Raw genomic sequence first — 21,259 nt, 5'->3', positions numbered from 1 at the left:
TTATTCTTTATTGGACATGGATTTGCGTGGGGACTCTTTCACAGCCACTCATTGCACTGGATATCACATCTCAGGATGGAACAGCTACTCAGGCTGAATGTGCATCTGTATGGATGGCTGAGATTAATGAGGTATCACCTGACACACGCTATACACTTAAAGCAGCCTTGGTGGAGAAACTTCACATACGCACAAACAAGATTTTGAAAACACCATACCAACCTTATCAAGGAATGCCACCACCACAGCTTACGAGTAGCACTTTCAACACTTGTTTGAAACCCTGGACAAACAATCTGCATATCTAAGGAATTAATGTTCAGACACCTTAATTGGCAATTTACACATTATCACACAGAAAAATTAAAGGATGTCAAAGAGTTCATGACCCCAGTTGTGCAGTTGGTTGACCACATGCATACTGATGTATGGAAACTCTCTCAAAGTACGGATTCAATGTCTCAGGAAGTGGTGACACTTTTTTATTCCACTCGTAGCAACTCCAGCCACAGCCTTCCCAATCTGGAGATGAGCAGAGCCATTCTTCGGTAAACACTGTGACCCATTCAGTACAGTCACCAGCATGTATTACCTCACATTCCTTTGTGCAGGATCTACAGAAGTTTGGCACATCTGGAGGAACCAGTGGCACTGCCCTGACACAACAGTTGAAAGTACCACGAACTGTAAGGAACAGGAGGGGCAAGGCTGTTGTGAATACAGGCTCAACATACACTCTGCTGTGTGGTACAGTGTCAAAACACTAAAGGATACACTTACCTCTTTGACTAGAGACCCCCTCTATCTGGCAGATGGGACCCCAGGCAGCCCCTTGGGTGGAGAAAGAACTGAGCCTACAAAATAAAGTCTGGCAGGTGTTTGTGGTGATACTTGACTCCAAAACCCTGACATTCCCTGCACTGCTGGGTTTAGACTTTGTGTCCTTTACAGGTACTCAGCTTGATGTTGTGGACGGGGCATACTGGTTTCGGGGAAATGAAGACGAAAGATTTTCCTTCTGTGCAGAGTCCCCTCTGCTAGGAGAGGGGAAACTAGCAACTATGTTCCTTTCTTTTCTGTGGAAGCACCATCGGCCACTGCACTGTTGCCAACACAGACTTGGGGAGACATGGACAATCCTGAAGGCAGTCCAGGAGTCTCACCTCCACAAACATCTGAAATCTCACTTAAACAAACTACTAAGCAACAATGCTGATGAGTGTGCAAAAAAAGTTGGCTGCACTAAGCTACTGAAACAGCAAAGCTTTCCCACCAATCCACTGCCTATTCGACAGAAGCCGTGTTGGGTCTCTTCTCCTAAGCAGAAGGTGATGAAAGAACTTAGTGAAGAGATGCTCAAGGATAATGTTATCGAACCCTCTTGTTCTGCTTGGGCCTCATCTGTAGTCCTGATTCCTCGGAAAGTCAGCAAGCCACAGTTCTGTGTTGATTTCAGAAAAGTGAATGAGAATACAGTCACAGATGTCCACCCCATTCCCACAGTCCAGGATATACTGGATAGTCTTGATGTGCTGCTGTTTCCTCCTTGCTCAACTTAAATAGGTGTAAATGGATCCAGAGGTGTGAGAAATTTCCACCTTTATCTGCGTTCTAGGTCTGTTCCAATTTAACATCATGCCATTTGGACGGAAGAATGTCCCTGCTCTGTTTCAGAGGCTAATGGAGAGGGCACCCAGTGAACTTAAAGGTGTCATTTGTTTCATGTACTTGGATGACATCATCATTTTCTCCCCATTCTGGAAGCAAAACTTCTACGATGTCCAAACTTTCCTTGACAAACTCTACAGTGCTGGCCTGTCTATCAACATGAAAAAAAGAAAGATGTTCAGGACCTCTCTGAAATTCCTTGGCCATGTTGTGTCCGCCACTCGAGTTCATGGTAATCCAGAGGTTCCTGGGCATGGCAGGGTGGTATCATTGATTCGTCCCCAACTTTTTTTCAGATTGCTGAGCCACTCAATTCCCTAACAGCAAAAGGAGGCAGATTCATCTGGTTACCGGCATGCACAAATGCTTTTGGGTGTCACCCAAGGCAGTACTGGTCCAGAAATTAGACCATGCAACTGAGGAGGTCCTTGCTTTTGCCATCTGCAGCCTAAATCCAGCTGAGAGGAATTATGCGGCCACTGACTTGGAATGTTTGGCTGTGGTGTGTGCAGTGGAAAAGTGGAGAACTTCTCTGGAAGCCCGGCTTTTCACTGTGGTTTAACGATCATACCTCTTTTCTGTGGGTCTTTAAAACCACCAAACCCAGCGTTCTACTCATCAGGTGGGCACTCAGGCTTCAAGAGTTTACTTTTACTGTGGAACATAGCAAGGTAAAGTAGAACATCGTGTCAGATGCCCTGTCCTGAGCCCCAACAAAACATCAGCCCACTTCACCTGTGTGTGCTACCCTCATGTCTGCCTCCCTGGGATCATCAAAAGAGCTGTTGTTTCGAGGCCGTGTGGAAGGCACAGCAGGAAGACACTGAATGTCAGACTCTACATGAAAAGGGGGTAGAAAACAGGAGGGTTTTCATAAACTCAACCATCTCCTTCATCACAGTGGAAGATCTCCTTTACCATGTTGGCACACTACTAAACAAAACTATCTACTAACTTTACATAAGTGCCAGCTTCAGGGTGTAACCACTGGAGTATTTCCACCAGGACGTCCTTTCTGGTCATCTTGGGTGACGTAAAACCTTCTAAAGACTGCAACATGTAGTGTATTGGCTGAAGCTGAGTTTGGATGTCCGACAGCATGTTCAGAGCTGTAAAGTATGTCAAATACACAAACCTGAAAACAGAAAACTGTCACGAAAACTTGAGCAAAACTGCCCGTCACCCCAAAGTCAACCCCACTGTGAGTGGGAACCCTGCAGAGTTGAACCTTGGTCGCTCGCTGAGAGGACCTCTCCATGTGAACCTGGGAGACGGCTCCAGACTCCCCTATTTATACCACAGTTAGAGGATTTCTGTTCCTTTGCTTCCAAAAATTTGGACTGTGCCTGACACCATCAGAAAAGGAACCATTTGAAGCAGAGACATGACATGTAAAGGAACTAGCTAGAGTCTGGGTATGAGCTCATCCACTGTCCAAAGCAGAAAAGTCCTTTGCTGCCAATTTAGCCCCTAAATGACAAGGACCGTGTCTGGTGGTGCATCAAGTTGGGCCAGTGAACTACCAGGTGGTATTAGGGACTTCAGATCAAGAATTAAAGGTTGTGCACATTTCCCGGCTAAAACCATGCTTCACCTCTGCTCCAGAGCTGCAGGGGCAGAAATGCAAGCGCTAAGACTCTGATGAGGAGATCTTCTTGGGTTTCTCCAACACCGTATGTTCTGCTCTCAATGGAGGCCAGGCAAAAGTGGCTGTCGGGGGACAAGAGGATTACCTGGATGAAAGCATATCTGACTCAGACATCGAGCCTGGTTACAAACCCGGCACCCATGAAAAACCAGACACCTTAGGATCAGTTACAGCTATTTAACCTTGGTCGGCTTCCGCTAAGGGGGGAGGAGTGTAGCAACTGCTGTCAGAATTACATCACACACATTCAGTCAGGTTTGTCTCGGTTACCACTCACAATCCTCCATTAATCCAATCCTAACTTTTCACATCGCCTGTGTAGTTTGAAACCTACCTCCAGGACTTATTGGTGTAAGTCTAAGAGACGCCAGTGTCTGAGTTAGTGGAGCAGAAGAATGCCAAATTCACCTCGGCATACGATCACGTCTCTAAGTCATACTTTCTAAAGTACACTTTAGAAAGCATTTAGAAAGTATACTTTCTGCTTAATTTACATTTAAGATGCTGCTTTTGCCATTTTAACAGTACAACTATCATAATTATGGAAGGCACTGCTCCCGATAATTATACTTTATTTTTATTTTATTTTTTAAAAAAGGCAATAAAAAAAACTATTTATAATCAACCCTGCCACCGATAAATAACTAACGCAATGTATAGACATACAATTTCTGTTTCAGTGCCACATGGTTGGAGATTTTCTCCATTGCTTGCTTTTTTTTTTTTTTGAAAGGCCTACACAGATTAGCTCTGATGCCAAGAGGTGGTTATTTCACATCATTTAAACACTTTTTTTTTGCAGTTGTTGCATGTAAATCGGACTTGATACAGCACAAGTCTTTAGGTGAGAAGCTGACTGTCCCGAATCTCCACGTGAGGTCGATGAGGCACAACTGTATTATTGTCAATTCAGCAGAAAATGTACTTTCTAAATGCTGAACTGAGTTGTGGTCTGCCCGTCTGTTTGTTTGAGCATTATTGTCTGTTTTGTGTATGTTCACTCTCCAGTCACTTTACCTAGTTTCGTATGGTTTGCCAGTTTGGCTATTTTGTTTTTTTATTTGTCAGACTTGACTGTGACTGGCACCCTTCATCATTAATCGGTGTCAAACCCGCTACAACACACACTCATTTACTTACACACACACTTTTGTAGTGTCCCCTGTGGAGAATACAGTGACTGCTGCACCCTATTATACTGTATCAGTGTATTGCATTACAGACCTACTGTTGTCATTGTACAAGGAAACATTACCATGCTCACTCTCTTTCTGATCATCAGTGCGTACATGCATGCATTTATGTGTGTCAGTGTGTGTGGATGCTGCTTTGGTCCTTTTAAACATCCAGCCAGCCATAGGAATTATATAATTTTAAAAGTATATAAATTCTTTGTTACTTCTATCTCACATTTTATAACTCACATCCTATCACAAAGACACTGCTCTTGCTCCAACACCCAGAGTCACATTTCATAAAATGGACTTCATTCTGCCAGATAACGGACAGGCAAAGACTATTCTCTGTCCAAATTTTGTTAATGATGCTACTGTACAGCGGCGGAGGGCATTTCTCACTTCATCATTAATCATTAAGTGGCGCATCAACTTAAAAAATGTTGGAGTGTTGCTTTTATTCACCCCAGTGAGCTGATTTGTTGCAGTGGAGATTTTCTTTAAACAGATAAGCCAGCTGCCGAACATTAGCCGAGGTAACTGCAATCTGCAATGGAAATCACACATACAAATGTGAAAATATGGCTCCATTTTTTTTGCATCAGCTAAGATTTAAATTTCATCTGCAAGCTTGGAGAGCATTGCCGAAAATTAAGCAGGAAATGTCGGTTCGTAGTAATAACAGGCATGGGGGGGGGGTGTATCTGTGGCCCTGCTGAAATTCAAATTAAAATTTTACACTGACCCTGGTGAAGCATGCAGGTCTATTTGCTGAGGCTGGACATTTGAAAATTGCATATGTTCTCAGTAAACTAGCTGCAACTTGCATGGCACGAATGTTACAGCAGTTGAGAGAATTATAATATTTTAATAGATATTTGACTCTGAAATTTTGGCCCACCGAAAGCTGCAAGACATGAAAAATAATTATGTTTTATGTCTGTGCCAGATTATGAGGAGGAAGTTAGACATAGTACATAAAAAGAGAAAGAGTGGGAGTGAAAATCCACAACACGATACACAACAAAAGAAGACCTTTAAGATACAAGGTGCACAAGTTACGCAGTTTTATTGTTCCTTTGACTGCACCATACAACCTTGACATCAAAGATAAGGATGTCTCTCATTTTACAAGAGAGAATTGTGGTAATGTTAAATATCCCACAACAAAATGTCATTCTCTATTTAGAAAATGCAAAAACAACAACAATTAAAAAAACAAAAAAAAGTACAACCACACATCTCAAAGAATAGGGCTGGAAAAAAAAAAAAAAAGAACAGTAACACAGAGCTGGATTATTTGGCAGCGACTGTCTAACTTGCCAGGATTTGATCCACTGGGAGTGACAGATGAGTGCATTTGGCACTGTCATTGGTCCACAACAGGTCGCAGAGAGACTCCTGCCAGGTGGCAGAGGGAGACATATATTGCATTGTTACAAATAAACAACCCAACGCTTTTTCCAGGAAGGAGACAGCAAGATGAAGGAGGACCTTCTTTTACCCCATTATGCCTGCCCATGCCCGTTCTTTTGTTCAAGAAGACAGAAATTAGGAGAAAAAAAAACAACAACACAGAAGCCAGCATATGTGCGCATGAGCTCATGTAAACTGTCTTATCAGTGATGAAAGTAATGTAATTTGTCGGTAAATACTGAGTGCACAGGTTTTGTGAATTGGACTAAAAACTACCTCTAAGTGGATAGCATCAACAACAAGTGAACTCATGTGATAGTCATTTATACAAAAAGCACATTCAGATGCAATCGACTGCTTTGGAATTTCTTTCCCCACAAAGAGTTTTTACAGTACTGCAGCATCCAAGAACAAAAGAAAACCATTACATTCAAGCATTTCTGTCACTGTGCTTTGGAAGTGATAGCAACAATGTGAACATTACCATTTCTGAGCAGCCTTTAGAGTGCTCCTTCCCATTAACCCACGGTCTGAGGCGCCGCTTTAGATGTCCGACATTGTCCTATTTGAAGCACAGGGATGCGTGAAGTTGAGCGGGTGTCTGTTCATCAGTGTGTAAGGATTACCTGACAGTAGGTGTGGTCGTTATACGCAAGTGGCTGGGTTTGTTGGGAAGAGGTGGCTTGATGCCACGGGGAGGGGTCTGTGAGGGGCTTGTGGTATTATCAACGCTGAAGGTTTTCATCAGCTGAGCCACCCTGCCACGCCCTGCGCAGGTTGGCGCATTTCCTGATTTCCCGGCCTCTTCAGAAGCAGCTCTGCCAGGTGTTTCTGATGTACCAATATCTGAAAAGAAGTGGATGAGATTTCCTTAAGAGGTTTAAAAATATGAATTACAACCTTATTGCTGTATACAGAGAGCCGATTAACTCTGATTTTGTGGTAAACCCCTAGAAACTCATCTCCATGTTTTAAAATTACATGTTTCCTATTTTTTTCTATCATCAGTTTATGTCTTAAAATGGCTTTGATGAAACTCTACACCTTTGCATCCTTTACAATGTGCAGATCTATAAAGTCCTGCCTCTGTCTATACTCGTCCCTCCACTACTTGCTGCAGCTTGAGCACACCAGCTCACCTGCGACTCTGATAAAACAAAGTCAAACAAATCTGCTTTACACAATGGAAAGCTGCAATATCGGAATGATTTAATATGATCAATTCTGAAGGAGAATGACGACAAAGTCCCACCCTCCAACTTGACAGTGTCATCAGTACGCTGCAGCTTCAAGGCGGAAATACTTAGCCATGGTGCTGAATGCTTAGTTTGCTCATGATGTGTCTTCTAGCACATAAAAAACACCATATGGACATGGTAATAAGATCATAAAAGTGGTTTTCATCAGATGGGGGGCTTTAAATTTCCATTTCAAAAAAGGAAAAACATAAAATTATATTGTGTATTGTAGATATTTCCAATGTGGTTGGCTTTCAATTTAAAAGCAATTATGATACACCAAACAGTTTATCTGCCATAAACTCTATTAAAGTAACCCACAGTGGTCAGTGTCCTCCTTCAGGAGAAATATATATATATATCTGTGAAAACCAGTAAACACCATAAACAATGAGTGTTACACATTCAACACCACATGTTGAAAGAGCATGAATCTGGTCTTAAACTACCCGACCGTTTCCCTTCTCCGAATGCGATGCCGAGATCTTTCTTCACTCTTTTCTACCTTTTTTCTCCTTTTCATTCGTCTCCCTTTATCCCACTCTGGCTGAGCAGAGGTCATCCTCAGTGGAAGTGTAGTAGGGACACAGCTGGGTGTAGTTTGTGTATGTGTGTGTGCGCTTGCTGAGGTACTGTGTTTGGAAGAGGGTGTAATTGAGGGAGGAATGGAGGGAACAGGAGTAACGAAGGGGAGGGAGGGCCACAGGGACGGCAATGGAGAGCAGACAGACGCTGCTCAGACACCAGAAGGCTTGAGGAGCCACATATTTTTAGCGTCATCCCCGGGGGACAGAGATATGTGAGAGCACCTGCGTGCATGGCTACAGACACACTCACGCTCACACTCACACGCATACACGCGCGCACACACACTCACACACACACGCTCACACGTACACAAAATAAAGTGAAAACATGCACAAACGTACACACAGTTTCCAACAGTTGAATTTCAAAAAGACACGCACGTTCTCACATTACATTCAGGCCCGTGCATGCTCTCACACACACACAAACACGAACCCACACACACACACGCACACTCACACACACTCCTCCTGCTCACGGATTCAGTCACGCATGCAGCCATCTCTGACTAACACCACGGCGCAGCACACACACAGAGGTGGGGTACAGCCAAAACTGCACGGGCACTCCTGGGGCCAGGAAACCTTTAAAGCTCTTGATGTCTTGCAGGCATGAAAGGGAGAGACCTAAAGTAGCCTTTAAGGTTGTGTTATTGTTTATTGTTGTTTGCTCTCCTTTTCCCTCCTCACGCTCACTCTCGCTTGTCACTCTCCCCACGGCTCCAACACCTCCCTCTACCTTCCTCTTCATCTTCCTCTCCCCCTGTCATGCCCTGCCTTCCTCTGCCCCCTGACCCGCGGTTCCTGTGTTAATGTCCTCTCGCCGCGCTGCGTGGGCTTGCCTCTGATTGTCTCGTTGTGTTGTGTGGTCACCACGGAAACCTTGGATAGGCTCCAGCAATTGAGGCTGACACACATTCAGGCACGCACCAAACACACACACACACACACATGCGCACACACACACACACACACACACACAGATGCACACAAACACAGACGCAGGCACATACACACTCATGGTCAGAGAGTTTTTTGAGCTCAGAGCCTTGGTGCAGGTCTGAGTGGAATGCTTAATAGAAAGACCGAGAGATAGAAAGAGAAAGAGAGGGAGGATTGGTGTTGTGTTCAGGGACTATATATATATATATATGTATAAAATCTGAAGCATAAAAACCCCTTAATACCTTCCCACAGGTAGCCTGACTAACCTGTCTTCACACACCCTGAAAAAAATGCTCAAACTCCACGCCTTTCTGAGTGAAACTCTCCCCAGCAGCTGCACCCTGAGCCCTGTCCGCAGAAACAGTCATTAAAGCTACCTGCAAAAACAGCCATTAAAATTAAAGAGAATCTGCGCATTAAATCACTCATCGAGATTGATTAATCTTCCGTTTGAGCTTTCGGGTGCCACTCATCACATCTCGGTCCGGCTCGTAAATGTACAGGGAGGACAAAGAAGAGGGGGCGGGAAGCTGGTGTCAATGAGCAAGCTAGCACAAAAATTAAAGGCCAATCTATCTCTTTAAAGACCTCGACGTCTCTGGCGGAAAAAAAAAAAAAGAAAAGAGGAGGGGTTGGGTGGGAAGGTGGTGGTGGCGGCGGTGGGGGGGCAGAAGTGGGGCAGAGGGCAGAATTCCCGAGCAGCACGTCTATGGACTGAAGGGCAGGGAGGAGGAGAGGTGTAGGTGTGTGTGTGGGAGCAGGCTCCTGTGTGGGGGCTGGGGCCCCTGTCACTTATCAGCTCTGGCTGAGCGTCGCCCAGGGCTAGAGTCGGGAAGCAGCGCTGGAATGCGTGTCCTTCCCTCTGAAGGTGAAGAGAGAGCAGAGGAAAGCCGACGGACAGACAGGGACGGGTTTATAAACACAAACACGCACGCATGCACGCATTAACATACCGCCAGCTGCTGAACACTGATAGACTTTCATGCTCACGTACCTATCCTCAAATCACGGCCTGTACACATGCTGTCGGAACATATATTTCTGCATCTCTAGGTGTAGTTTTAAACTCATACTGAGTCTACAGCCCACCCTAATTATCAGAAACATTATCCATAATATAGCTTTCACTTTCAATTATATGCAGATGACACCCAACTCTAACATAATGTCCAACTCATCAGTCATCAGCTTCACTAGTTTTCAGTGAAAAATTGCATTTTATTTTTTTTTAGAAAGAGTGAATTGGTATAAACTAATTTTCACCTAGATGTTATATCCCGTTGTTCCCAAAAGCTTTATTTCCTGCTGAAAGCAGACTCTGATCATTGCAGGTTGCAGTAAATGAGATTCTTGAAAGTGCAGAAAATGCTTTAGGTAATAGACACTGAGGAGAAAAATGGTGAGAAGAAAGGATTTGTAATTAGCAAGTTATTTGCTCTAAGTACATCAATGAACACTGCTTAAAATGTCATCATTTATTTTTTGCATTGATATTTGCTGTTCTTCTTACCCAACTCAAAATATCTTTAATCTTTGGGATAAGATTTTAATTTTTTAAGCGAAGAAAACAAAACAAAAAAGAGTTAAGACATGTGGATCTAGTTTTGCAGACAACAATACAGTGGATTCAGTGAATTAAAACGCTTATTCCATCCCCTAACCTGCAGAACAATCACATGACTTTCCTGATATTTGATAACAACATCTTGTCAAATTAAATTCCTCCCATACAACATCCACAACATGCAGGAGTTTAGAACAGTGTAAGTCCAGCTCAGAGGCTGCTTATAAATCCAAATGGATGTCACTAGAGCAGGTTATTAAGTTATTTTTCTACAAGTGCTACGAGGGCCACAGACCCGCTCACAGGACGCAGGAATTCTTGTCATTACCCGCATTCAAAAGAAAACAGCTGAGGCATGAGCCTTATCCTAGTTGGCCTCCTCCTCCCCTTGGAACAAGCTTCCTGCCATTGTCAAGGACAGACACTCTGTCAGTATTTTTTTGTCCAGAGTCAAGACACATTTATTCAGCACTGTGTTCAGCCCACCTCAACTCCCACCACACCAGCTGTTTAGCTGTTTGCCTTTCCTTTCCTTTCCTTTCCTCTTCCCCACATTCATCTGTTCGTCGCTGCCCTGGCATTGCTCAGGGATCTAATATCCAGCCACTAATGTGGGTGCAGGCACACATGCACAACATGCCCAATACCACGACTTATTGGAAATGAATATTTGTTTTCTATTTTGTATGCAGATTTTAGTCATTTGTACTCTGTGAAACTGTTCTTGTTCCAATTGATAAATCACCTTCAAATCTCGGCCCCCACAAACAGATTTAGCACTTGAAGGTATTACAGCTGAAATTCCTTCAAAAACTATTTTATTATGATATTCTGTGTTCAGTCCACTTTAGTTCAGTCAATATCTGTGAACAGGATTTCACAAATATTTCCACGATTTCTGTCTCTTGATGACATTATTATGAGTGTGTTAGCTCTCTTGTGTCTGGGTTTCTGAGAGATTTGCTTTGCCTCCAAATTCTACAAAGAACTGCCAGGAATGTTCAGAGTGAACCAGACACTAAAGAGTTTTTAGGATTGTTCCCCATTCAACTGTCTTTAACAAGTGCTCCAAACATGCCAGCAAAAGAATACACAGACAGTCAACTCTGACGAACTATCTGTGTCATAATATTGAGATATTGCTTTTGTGATTTTGTTTATTGGGGGGGGGGACTCTACACTGATGAAATTTGGCTCAAATAATGTTAAGATTGCGTTTCCAATTCTGCATTTATTACAAACCACACTAGTTTAACATTGCACTAATCAAGCCAACCTATTTGAATTAGTGTTCAAAGGAATAGAAATAAAGATCAAGTTTGTATTTAAGCTTCTTTGTTGCTTCCTAAGTAAAAGAAAAAAGAAAAATGTCACCCCAGACTAAGGTAACCTTCAGGAACTCTTGTAACCTGCTTGTAGTGAGAGCGTGTTGTAGGGTGAGCATTTTTCCAGCAGAGGGACCTTATGGAGATGACTTTTTTTTTTTTTTTTCCCCAACTGGACTTTTTTCTACAGTATCATTGATTTCCACTGGATGGTGCTAACTTCACCCATGTACTACCCATTTTTTAATGCATAACTGGGTCACTGTATGGTGAATGGTCAATTCATGAAACTGGGTGCAGGGTTTACACAGAAGTCTAGAAGTCATGTTCTGACACAATTCAAACAAGAAGGAATCTGTAAGACATATTGTAAGCCCTGGTGACAATAGGACTGATAGCACAGCCTAAGGTGTCCTTTAGGAAGATAAAACGAAAATCCTGAAAATCCCTGTTATCTAAGCAACGAACATCTGCAGAGACAAAGGTAAAGACGTGCAAGAGGTACAGAGCTCATAAAAGACACTAAGAGGCAAACAAAGAGACATACGCAGTATATCACTTGTTTGGAGAAAATTCATCAACAATGAAAACGACTTTAAATGTGATGCCTGTAAGGGTTGCTGTTATTGGCCACAATTTTTCCTTCATGGCTTCACACGGTTACCTGTTAACTCTGAGTTAAATTTCATCCAATACACATTATAAACAGCTAACTTTACTTTACATGCTGCTGAATATTAAGTTTGTGTTACTGAGAATTTTCAGAATTTTGTATAAAATGAACAGGCAACCAACCTTTCAATAGCTATTGGGTGGATTTGGAATATGACACATTATGATTACACCAAATAACTGAGATAAATTTAAGATTTGAAGTGAGATACATTTGTCCATTGACCAAAAATAAAGACACTGTCAAGTTTTGATGGATTTCTAATGCTCATTCGTATCTACATGAACAACCAGTGAAGAACCGGTGTTATATTCATCAGACCTTCCTCCACCATCAAACCCGATCTGGTTAAATGCAACACACCTCGACATATGTGCACCATAATATTGACAATTTCTCTAGAAAAATTCAACAAAGACAACAGCGAAGCTACCAAAGAAGCTGGTATTCACGAGCTTTGTGGTACCAGGGGACAAATCCCAGTCACATAAGCTTTTTTTCTCCTCCAGGCCTCGTTTACTCTGCCAGTCCATAAAGATTCCAGGGGGCTGAGGTACTATTTGGCGAGCACATTAGGCTCGGGCAAATAAATCCTTCTTCCTTGCTGCAGCACTGAGAAGCCTATCTAGTATGAACTTTGTTCAGACTAGTTCTGCTCAGCTCTCCACAGCCTATATTTCTCTGAGAGAAGAAGCAGTGGAAAAGGATTCGCTTGCTGGCCCAGTGGCTGGTGGTGAATGACATCTAAGCTAGCTGCGATATTGTGGACTCATTTCTTTAACCCACGTGAATGTCCAGTTTACTCTGATATGTATAAAACTAAATCAAAACAAAACAAAAGTGGCAGAGTAGGAATCACATATCCTAGTTGCAGGGATGTCTACTAGCTTTGCTTGTCTGTAATGACAGCAGCCATCATTAATGTTGCTTGTTTGTGTGCTTCTCTTAATTAGCCAGTAAATGAGAACCTGCAGGGACTAGAAAAATATTAGCTCATTTAGTGGACACAGTGGAAATTTTTCATATCAGCTACACCCGCGTATTCTTTGGAGGGTCTGGAGTGTATTCTAGCTGACAATGGGTGACAGGCAAGGTACACCATGGACAGTTCGCCAGTCAACCGCTGGACTTAAAAAAAATGCAATTTTTATTATTTATCTCGACATCAGAGCCAACATGCACCCTTACTTGTGATGCTATGCTCACTCACCTTTCCCACCCTGCGGTTCCTGGGGCTTCTGAGGTTCCTTTGAGCACAGATTATCTTTGGTTGATGACGTTGTTCCAGAGTCTATTTTGACAGTGCTGCTGGGGGAAGAGGACGACGCGGTGGTAGCCAGCCTCAGATTTGTGTTGCCGGGTCTCGTGTTGACATAGCCTGGTGCCGCATTTGCAGAAGCCGGTCTCACGTTGACAGGGGTAGCTCTCATGGGAGGCCTGGAGCAGATGGAGGGCTGGAGAAGTGACTTCTCCTCAGTTGCACTGGCTGACTTCAGCTCGGGCTGCGGAGTGAAGAGTGACAAAAGAGGACAGAAGAGTGCGATCAGTGTTGACAGCTAATTCACATACAGTGGAATTACTGTCATGTTTGATTAAATCATCGGATAAATGATTCACCAAATTACAGTTCTCCAATGACAACACTGTGCCATAATGAAGCACACAGAACTATGACCGCTGATTAAGAGTTTAAGGATGTGTGGAGAGAAAATTATAAGGTGACTTGAAAATCAAGCTGCCTCGCTAATCTTCCTTCCTGATCTTACGCCTTCTTAATCAACAGTCCCACTCTCGCCTCCTCTCTCAGGATGACTCCTTCCCTCTTTAAATCAACTGGAGAAAACCTGCGGTAGCGTTAGCAACAGCCCACTGCTACAGCACCAAACCAGCCTCTCGCTGTTTCCAGGAACAAATCAGTCCATCTACAAACAAGACATTCAACGAAATAATGAATCTTGCATAGGGGGAGGCTTATGCGGTGAATTCTTGGCTGACACACTGGCCAAACCTCCTAAGGTGTGGATGTTCATTGCCACATCAGCATGGGTGGGCCAGAGATGTGTTGGGGCCTGTAATATGGAGAGCCTGGTATAGATACAAGAAGTGAGGAAGAGACTCTGCCTTCTGTGACAAAGAGGAGGGAAAAACAGAGAACAGAGGAGAGCTCACGCGCCCAAACCTCATGAGACTATCCCACAATCCCATCCATCTGCGACTGACGCATTCTCTGTCTCTGGCGTTTTAATTCCCTGATCAAGTTCATCAACCATCTGTTCTAGGGCAGTCCAGAAATCCTGCCTTGCCTCTGTGATTCAGCTGTTCTTGCGGAGCGTGTCACCTGCACGCACGCACACACACGCTGTCTTGCATTTGCATGCACATAAACACTGAAAGGAGAAAGAAAGCGAGCGGAGATAGAGAGCGTGCTCTCCCCAGACAACGCAAGGCTGGAGCGATGATGGAGCCAGTGGGAGGACAGTTCGGTTCAGCTGTTCCCCGGAGAGAGCTATGAGGGGTGCGGCAGCTCAGACAAGCCGGAGCACAAGAGAGGGAGAATGCTGGGAGAAAGATGATCTGCAGAAAGGCTGGGAGTGAGGGGACAGCTGGCCCTAACCACCATTTCCTGTTACTCACAGAGGGTGGGACTGCCATGAAAAGACTCATAGGCACTCTAAAGCCACATTCTAAGTAGCTAAAGAGTAGATCACTATATTGCTTGCTGGAAAATGTGAGGCTGTATTTTAAAAATATGTTGTTCAGTGCAGATGTGACTGAAAAACAGACTTTTCTTTGTCATTTAGAATGCATCCATAAGGGGGGAAAGATCTTTTAAAAGTTGGAATTGGGTTGCAGAAATAAAAAAAAAAAAAACAGACTTTAATTCCTAAATACCTTTTCTGCTGCTGAAGGTGGTGAATGCTCACTCACTGACACCTGTGGGTTTAACAAAGACATTACATGAGTGTTCCAGGCCATGATGCAACCTGAGAGCATGCTGCTCGGCTGTAGCAGGCAGTTGTATTGACTCACCGGCAGAGGGAGCGAAGTACTCGTCTCCTCACATTTCCCCTGTTGGGAGAAACAGTGCCATGTTAGTTGATACTAAAGGCGACACGTCATCCTCTTTAACTTTGAGGCACTTCAGTGCTTGGAATGAGCAGGGAAAACGGAGCAAGGGCTTAACAGTCAGTGAAGAGATAAAATAGAGTTGCTCCTGTGAAAATATAGCACATGAGTATTTCAAAAACATATCTGTACAGTTTGTGAGTGTAACGTGCCTGCTGGAAAACCAAGTGACCGTGTTTCCACTGAGTGAGCAGCGTGCGGCTTTAGCTCGGAGAACCATCGTGGTCAGGCCAGATGAGACCAACCACCCTGGCTTGCTCTGGCTCAGTGTGTGCAAGGTTGCCATGACAACACAGCAAATCTCTTTTTGAGATAGCGTGAAAAAGGAGGCACCCCACACACACACACGCACACACTCACGCACACTCCAAAACCAACACACTGTGCACACACACACAACCAAAATATCACTAACCCAGAAATCATCTGCACCTCCAGCTTATTTTGACACAAAATAGAAGCCCGGAATAATAGGGCTAGATTCTTAATGGGGAGATTGATTTTCACCAGCTATGCTCAAAAGTCGAATTGATAGTTTTCATAAACTGCTCTGCAGGTAAAAGAAGTGAAAATGGAGTGGTGGAAGTGTTGGGTTTAAGATGGAAATATTGAATTGAGGGGACGATACAATGGCAAACATTTAAGGGATATTATGGCGTTTGATTGTAAGTTGATCTGATGGACCGTGATCCTATTACTCAGTCTTATCATGTCGTATTATATCAAACTTTTCATGTCCTTATCAGGTGTTTGTTTATTTAATCAAATAAAAAACGAGGTTTTTCGCCCTCTGTATTGTCTTGTTCTCCAGCTTGAGAATCACCATGACAGGCAAAAATGATTTGATCTCTCAGGGTCACAAACAAACAGCTTTGTACCTTTAAATTCAGTGAGATGCCAGGTTGTGTTTTAGGAGGAAGGTTCTCTCTTTCAGTTTTGACAGGTTCGGTGTTTTTTCTGCTCTTCAAGATAGCTTGATGGCTGTAACACATAATCACACAGTGTCATCTTTCTTTGCACGTACAGTATGCATATTCTCTTGCATAATGCCATATCATCATCACAGAAACCCTCTGAATCCCTTCAAATTACAGTCTGTAAGCAATGCTAATACACCGAAACGCAAACTCCTCTATGCACATTGTTCGCTGTCTGTAATCTCAAGATTCACTGTCTGTTTTGTATTGCAAATTACAAGAGTCTTACTACGTGTTGTTCTGAAGACTTGGTGATTTCTTCTCTCCAAATCCTGAGCAGATAAATTTGGAGGTCAGCTCATCCACCTCCCCGATCACAATGACCGCCACGTCTCCGTCCCGGCCGAGCAGCCAGCTCACACTCTTACTGTTGGCTGTTCAAAACACAAACACATGAGAACAATACGAGTTAACTGGCTATTGAAACACCAAGTAAACATTAGAAAGTGTGTGAATTACCCAAGAGAACCTTTGCTCAAAGAAAAGTTCAATAAATGCACAGTAAAACTTAAATATGGTCAAATATTTCAAATGAATATAACTCTCGTGCTTTATAATAAGAAGAAATAATAAGATTGAGAAAGGCTTTTGATATAATGCCTGTCCTTTTTAAATTGCTCAGTTTTATCAAGAATATATTCTCTGTAATTTTTGCAGGATTTCAAACCTTAGTCATAATTTGCAATTAATTATCTTGAAATTCTGTGTTATCAATACAGAGTTCTATTGAAATTTGGTATTGATAAGTATTCTGATCTCTGAGATAATCACTTGCAGCTCTGATCACTGTGATACTTAACTTTCATTTCAACAACAGTGTATCTGATAAGTTCAATCTGCCCAAACAGCGCAACACAAATATATAAGAGAGAACACTCATGCTCACATGGACAATATAAATAGAGTTAAAACACTTGAAAGTTGAAAATCAATGCATCTTTAGGTTCCCATGTCAAATTTAAACTCCTAACCAAAGAAATACCAAAAAATGTGTCTTGTGTTACACGCCCAGTGGGCTTGTTCATATTTGTCCTTCTTTATGAGGACATTGAGTCCTCAAGAGCTTAAAAGCACAAAAGCATACATGCGCACATGCATACAAACACATGTCACAGCCCTGTGACTGAGCATCGGAGCACAGCAGCACTATTTTATGGAAGTAACACAGCTGACGCAGGCCCAGAGGACGAGCTTGTTGGCTGAAAACAGAATAGCATACTTTCATAGTGAACTGGTTTTGCCAGCCTGCCCAGTGGATCACATTCCAGCAGGGCATACCGGGATGACAACAAAACCACAGAAGTCAGAACATACGTTGGTAAACAAGCCAACAACTCAAACTGACAGGTAGAACTACAACTCCACGGTCAGGTGCACGTGAGATTAATCCCGTCATCTGCACTTAGGGGCATTGTATATTATGTGCTGCCATACTGTATATCCTCATCCCTGCTGTAAAAGACAGAGTTAAACCACAAGTTCCAGTTTAGCCAACAATGTTTCCAAAACTACAGATGATGGTTTTCTTTATCTTAAGAACAACATCACAAGTTACCGGTCTGACAAAAGTTGAGTCACAGAAACTGTTTTTCTGCCTCGTGTGAATGTCACCAGTTCTCCATCAACACAAACACGCCAGCGTATGCTCACAGTCAGCACATACACAATAATTACCATAAAGTCAGCTTAACCACAGCAACAGCCCCATGATCAGGAAAGGCTAACAGCTAAATGTGAACTCTCAGCAACAGCTGAGCAGGACACCAGCTTCATTCTCTGCATTAAAAAAACAAAACAAAACAACAAACTTAGCATGTGAGCTTTCTCACAAGGCCGCCCAGATACAATCACACTCTCTCTTTGTTTTTCAAACACATACATTTCCTGCAAGCTTCCTGTTTCTCCCCTTGCTGATTGTTTGAAGGATTGAGTCTTGACTCACTTCCTATTTTTACACAGGAACACCAACTATCCACCATTTCCTTTGCACGAAAAACGAGGAGCTTGTGTGGAGAACCGTTGTGGCCATGTGATCTCAGCCTGCAGTCTCCATGCAGCCTCCCAAGGACAGCTGCATTGGTCATTAAGAGATAGAAAGAGCTCTGTTCCCTCACTCTGCACCACAGTTGATAGTAAGTACTTTGTGATTCGCCAAGACAAGACAGATCACATTACTATGTCAATCAAAGTTAATGCACCAGCTGCAGTGTGCTGTTAATTGGCTTTACTGTGATATTATTGGGGGGTTTGGCAACTGCTCTATCCTTCCAAACCTCTGTAGTTTGCTTTGTCATGTAGGAGCACTTCTTTAGAATATAAAAATAGAGCAATTTGTTATGTCAGCGTCATTACACAATGCATTTATTGTACTAGGACGCCTTACTGGGACATCTACAAGAGAAAATGCAGACAGGCAAGTTTCTTCGGTATGCGTCAGACCTGTTTCAAGACAGACGTGTGACTTCCTGAGTTTCTGGGTGTTTTGTTTGATTGCTCCATGCATACTGCTAACTCCAACTGTTGCTTTTGAGCAGAAGCCAGCATCGGATAAACAAATTTACCATTCACGTTGCCTGTGTGCTTCCGCCTTGCAGGAATTTTTTTTTCCTTGTCGTCTCTGTCTGCCGTGTTGACGTTTTCATCTGCCGTCTATTTTCCATCAAACACGCGTTCCAGACATGAGTGAAATATGAGATCCGGTGAATATTGTTCAGTGTTGCTCTAAGGCTCACATTGTGTGGTGTGACTGGAAACAAGATAATCTAAGTGAGACTGAACAATGTTCACCATTATGTAAAAGCCTATCAAAATCCTACTTCTGACTATGCTATTATAATATGCCCCCTTTCTGAAACTCTCACTACAGCTTGGATATAATTTGATCCCTGACATCTACTTTACTTAGCTTTTGTAAACGTTGACAACATCTGTGAGTGTGATGTTAACATTAGTTTGTCGGCACCGCCGTTCAGCTGTAACTGTTTAGGAATCGAGGTATAAATCAAACTTCACGTGTAAAGGCTCTGTGTTTGTGTTGGCCAGCAGCTGTTGAGATGATGGGGAACATGAGGTACAGCAGCGAAAGCATATCCAGCAGCTTAGGATACCTGTCACAACTAATGCACGCATGCTTCAGCAGTCCACTTCTCATGCCTTGTAACTCTAGCAGGTAAAATTCAGGACGCTATGCAAACATCTTGTCTAAAATGATTCAGAGAGCAGATGGTTTTCTGTCAAAAGCTCTGTGGAAAGTGTGACACCCGGTATGCTTGAAAAAACTTAAAGCTGCATCCTGTCGCAACGGGAAGAATCTGCGTTAACAGAGATGATGGGGTTGACATGGTTACCTTTTCTTGGCTTGGTTCGCTTGGACTCAGCATCCCCTCCTTCTCTCTCCAGTTTTTCCTCCCGCTCTTTCCAGCGGCGCACCTGCTCCTGGCGCATTTTCAGGAATAGAGTCTTTTTCTGGTCTTCATTAAGAGCGTTGAGGACATCGGGGTCGATGTACATGTCCTTTAAAATCTGCTGCAGCATGGTGCCGACTTAATGGTTGGTTAATTTGGTACCACCTTGCCAAACAGTCGGAGGGAGGAGGCGCTGTCCTTTGGTCAGCAGCTTCTTCAGGTGGACACTTTGCGGGGGTTGTTTATAGTCTCATCTTGTTAGGAGACTTTCACAGCTTCACAGTTATCCTAAAATCCCCTCTTATAAACTCTTCTTCATAAATCAAGGTGCATTCTCACACTCTGTTATGTACATATGTACAATCTAACACATAAATACACTCACACACACACACACACACTCACACACACACACAATCCTGTTTTCTGTCTGTGTTGTGCTCACAGTTTCCCCCACCCCACTACGATGTCAGTTCTCTTTGACTTTGGACGTCATCATTGGGTCAGTCTACAAGAAAAAGACACAAAGAACATTTGAACGATTACGCTGTGCCCTTTTCACAGCTGGAATGTAACACGCATTCCTTCATCCCCACATTTCTCAGAGACTGTTTTTCCCCCTGTAGCCTTTGGAAATTCGGTTTCAGTCGGCTATCTTGTCCCCTCCCTTCAAGAATACGGAAGAAACCAAAAGCCTGTTTCTGCACTGACAGAAACTCTGTCGTCCAGAATGGGAGGAGATTCCAAAGGAATGGATCTGTCATCAGTGGCCCACTTCGCTCCTTCCCCTCCCCACCACTCGTCCCTTCCCAAACCCATGTTCCTTTCTTCCCAAAACTCCCACAAGATAGCGGCTCCATTTTAACACAGTCAGTGTCTGGTTGTAAGAGAGAGAGAGAAAAAAAACGGGGTCATAGCCTAAGACAGCGTGAGCCAGTTTCTCTAACAGGGGGATTGAAATGGACTCCTCCAATCACAGTGGGTAGTTAACAATGGCTACCACATAAGCAGCACTTGGAGGGAAAGAAAGCTTGTCTCAGACTGAGAACTATCACACTGGTGGAATAAAGATTGGTGTCTGCTAAACACGTTGTAGGGTGCCGAGAAGGAAACCCGAGGAGAAGGGGGGGGGAAAGTGAGTGGAGAAAGTGAGTGATACAAAACAAAAGGGAGTTGTAAGAGAAGGGTAGAATTTGCTCAAGTACTCACAGTGGGATGTAGACAGCCGCTCCACAGCAGAGTATGCTAACTAAGCTGAGAGTCAGAGTGGCTGTGGGTCCTCCTCGTCTTTGTGTATGACTGAGCTGATGACATCACAGCATTCCATAATCGCTCTCCCCTCCCTCCTCCCTCTCCGACTCCCTCCCTCTCTCTCTCTCTCTCTCTCTCTCTCTCTCTCCCACACACATTTCATTTAAAATAGGCAAAGAGTGCGATTCAGGAAGTTGACCTCACACATTAAATAAGTCATAAAAAAAAGGAAACGAGCTCCTTTCCCCACATGCAAAACTCA

The 21,259-nt window shown here is 43.3% G+C and overlaps 1 protein-coding gene across 2 annotated transcripts; it reads right to left on the bottom strand.

Annotated features, from left to right (window-relative positions):
- Nucleotides 1–5,536: 5,536 nt before the first annotated feature.
- LOC103356787 (SH2 domain-containing protein 4A) lies at nt 5,537–21,044 on the bottom strand. 2 transcript variants are annotated; one of them, XM_008281077.1, is made up of 8 exons: nt 20,956–21,044; nt 19,690–20,254; nt 16,572–16,716; nt 16,244–16,346; nt 15,270–15,308; nt 15,132–15,173; nt 13,450–13,741; nt 5,537–6,753 (listed from the first exon to the last, which is right to left on the bottom strand). In XM_008281077.1, the coding sequence occupies exons 2-8, from the start codon at nt 19,874–19,876 to the stop codon at nt 6,530–6,532; spliced, it is 1,032 nt and encodes a 343-aa protein (XP_008279299.1). In that variant the 5' UTR covers nt 19,877–20,254; nt 20,956–21,044; the 3' UTR covers nt 5,537–6,529. The 2 variants fall into 2 exon arrangements, with proteins under 2 accessions (XP_008279299.1, XP_008279300.1); XM_008281078.1 differs by having other exon boundaries at nt 16,575–16,716.
- Nucleotides 21,045–21,259: the final 215 nt, after the last annotated feature.

The sequence above is a fragment of the Stegastes partitus genome, unplaced genomic scaffold, assembly GCF_000690725.1.
Source record: "Stegastes partitus isolate 25-593 unplaced genomic scaffold, Stegastes_partitus-1.0.2 Scaffold221, whole genome shotgun sequence".
NCBI classification, from domain to species: domain Eukaryota; kingdom Metazoa; phylum Chordata; class Actinopteri; family Pomacentridae; genus Stegastes; species Stegastes partitus.
This window is presented reverse-complemented; position numbering and strand designations above follow the sequence as displayed.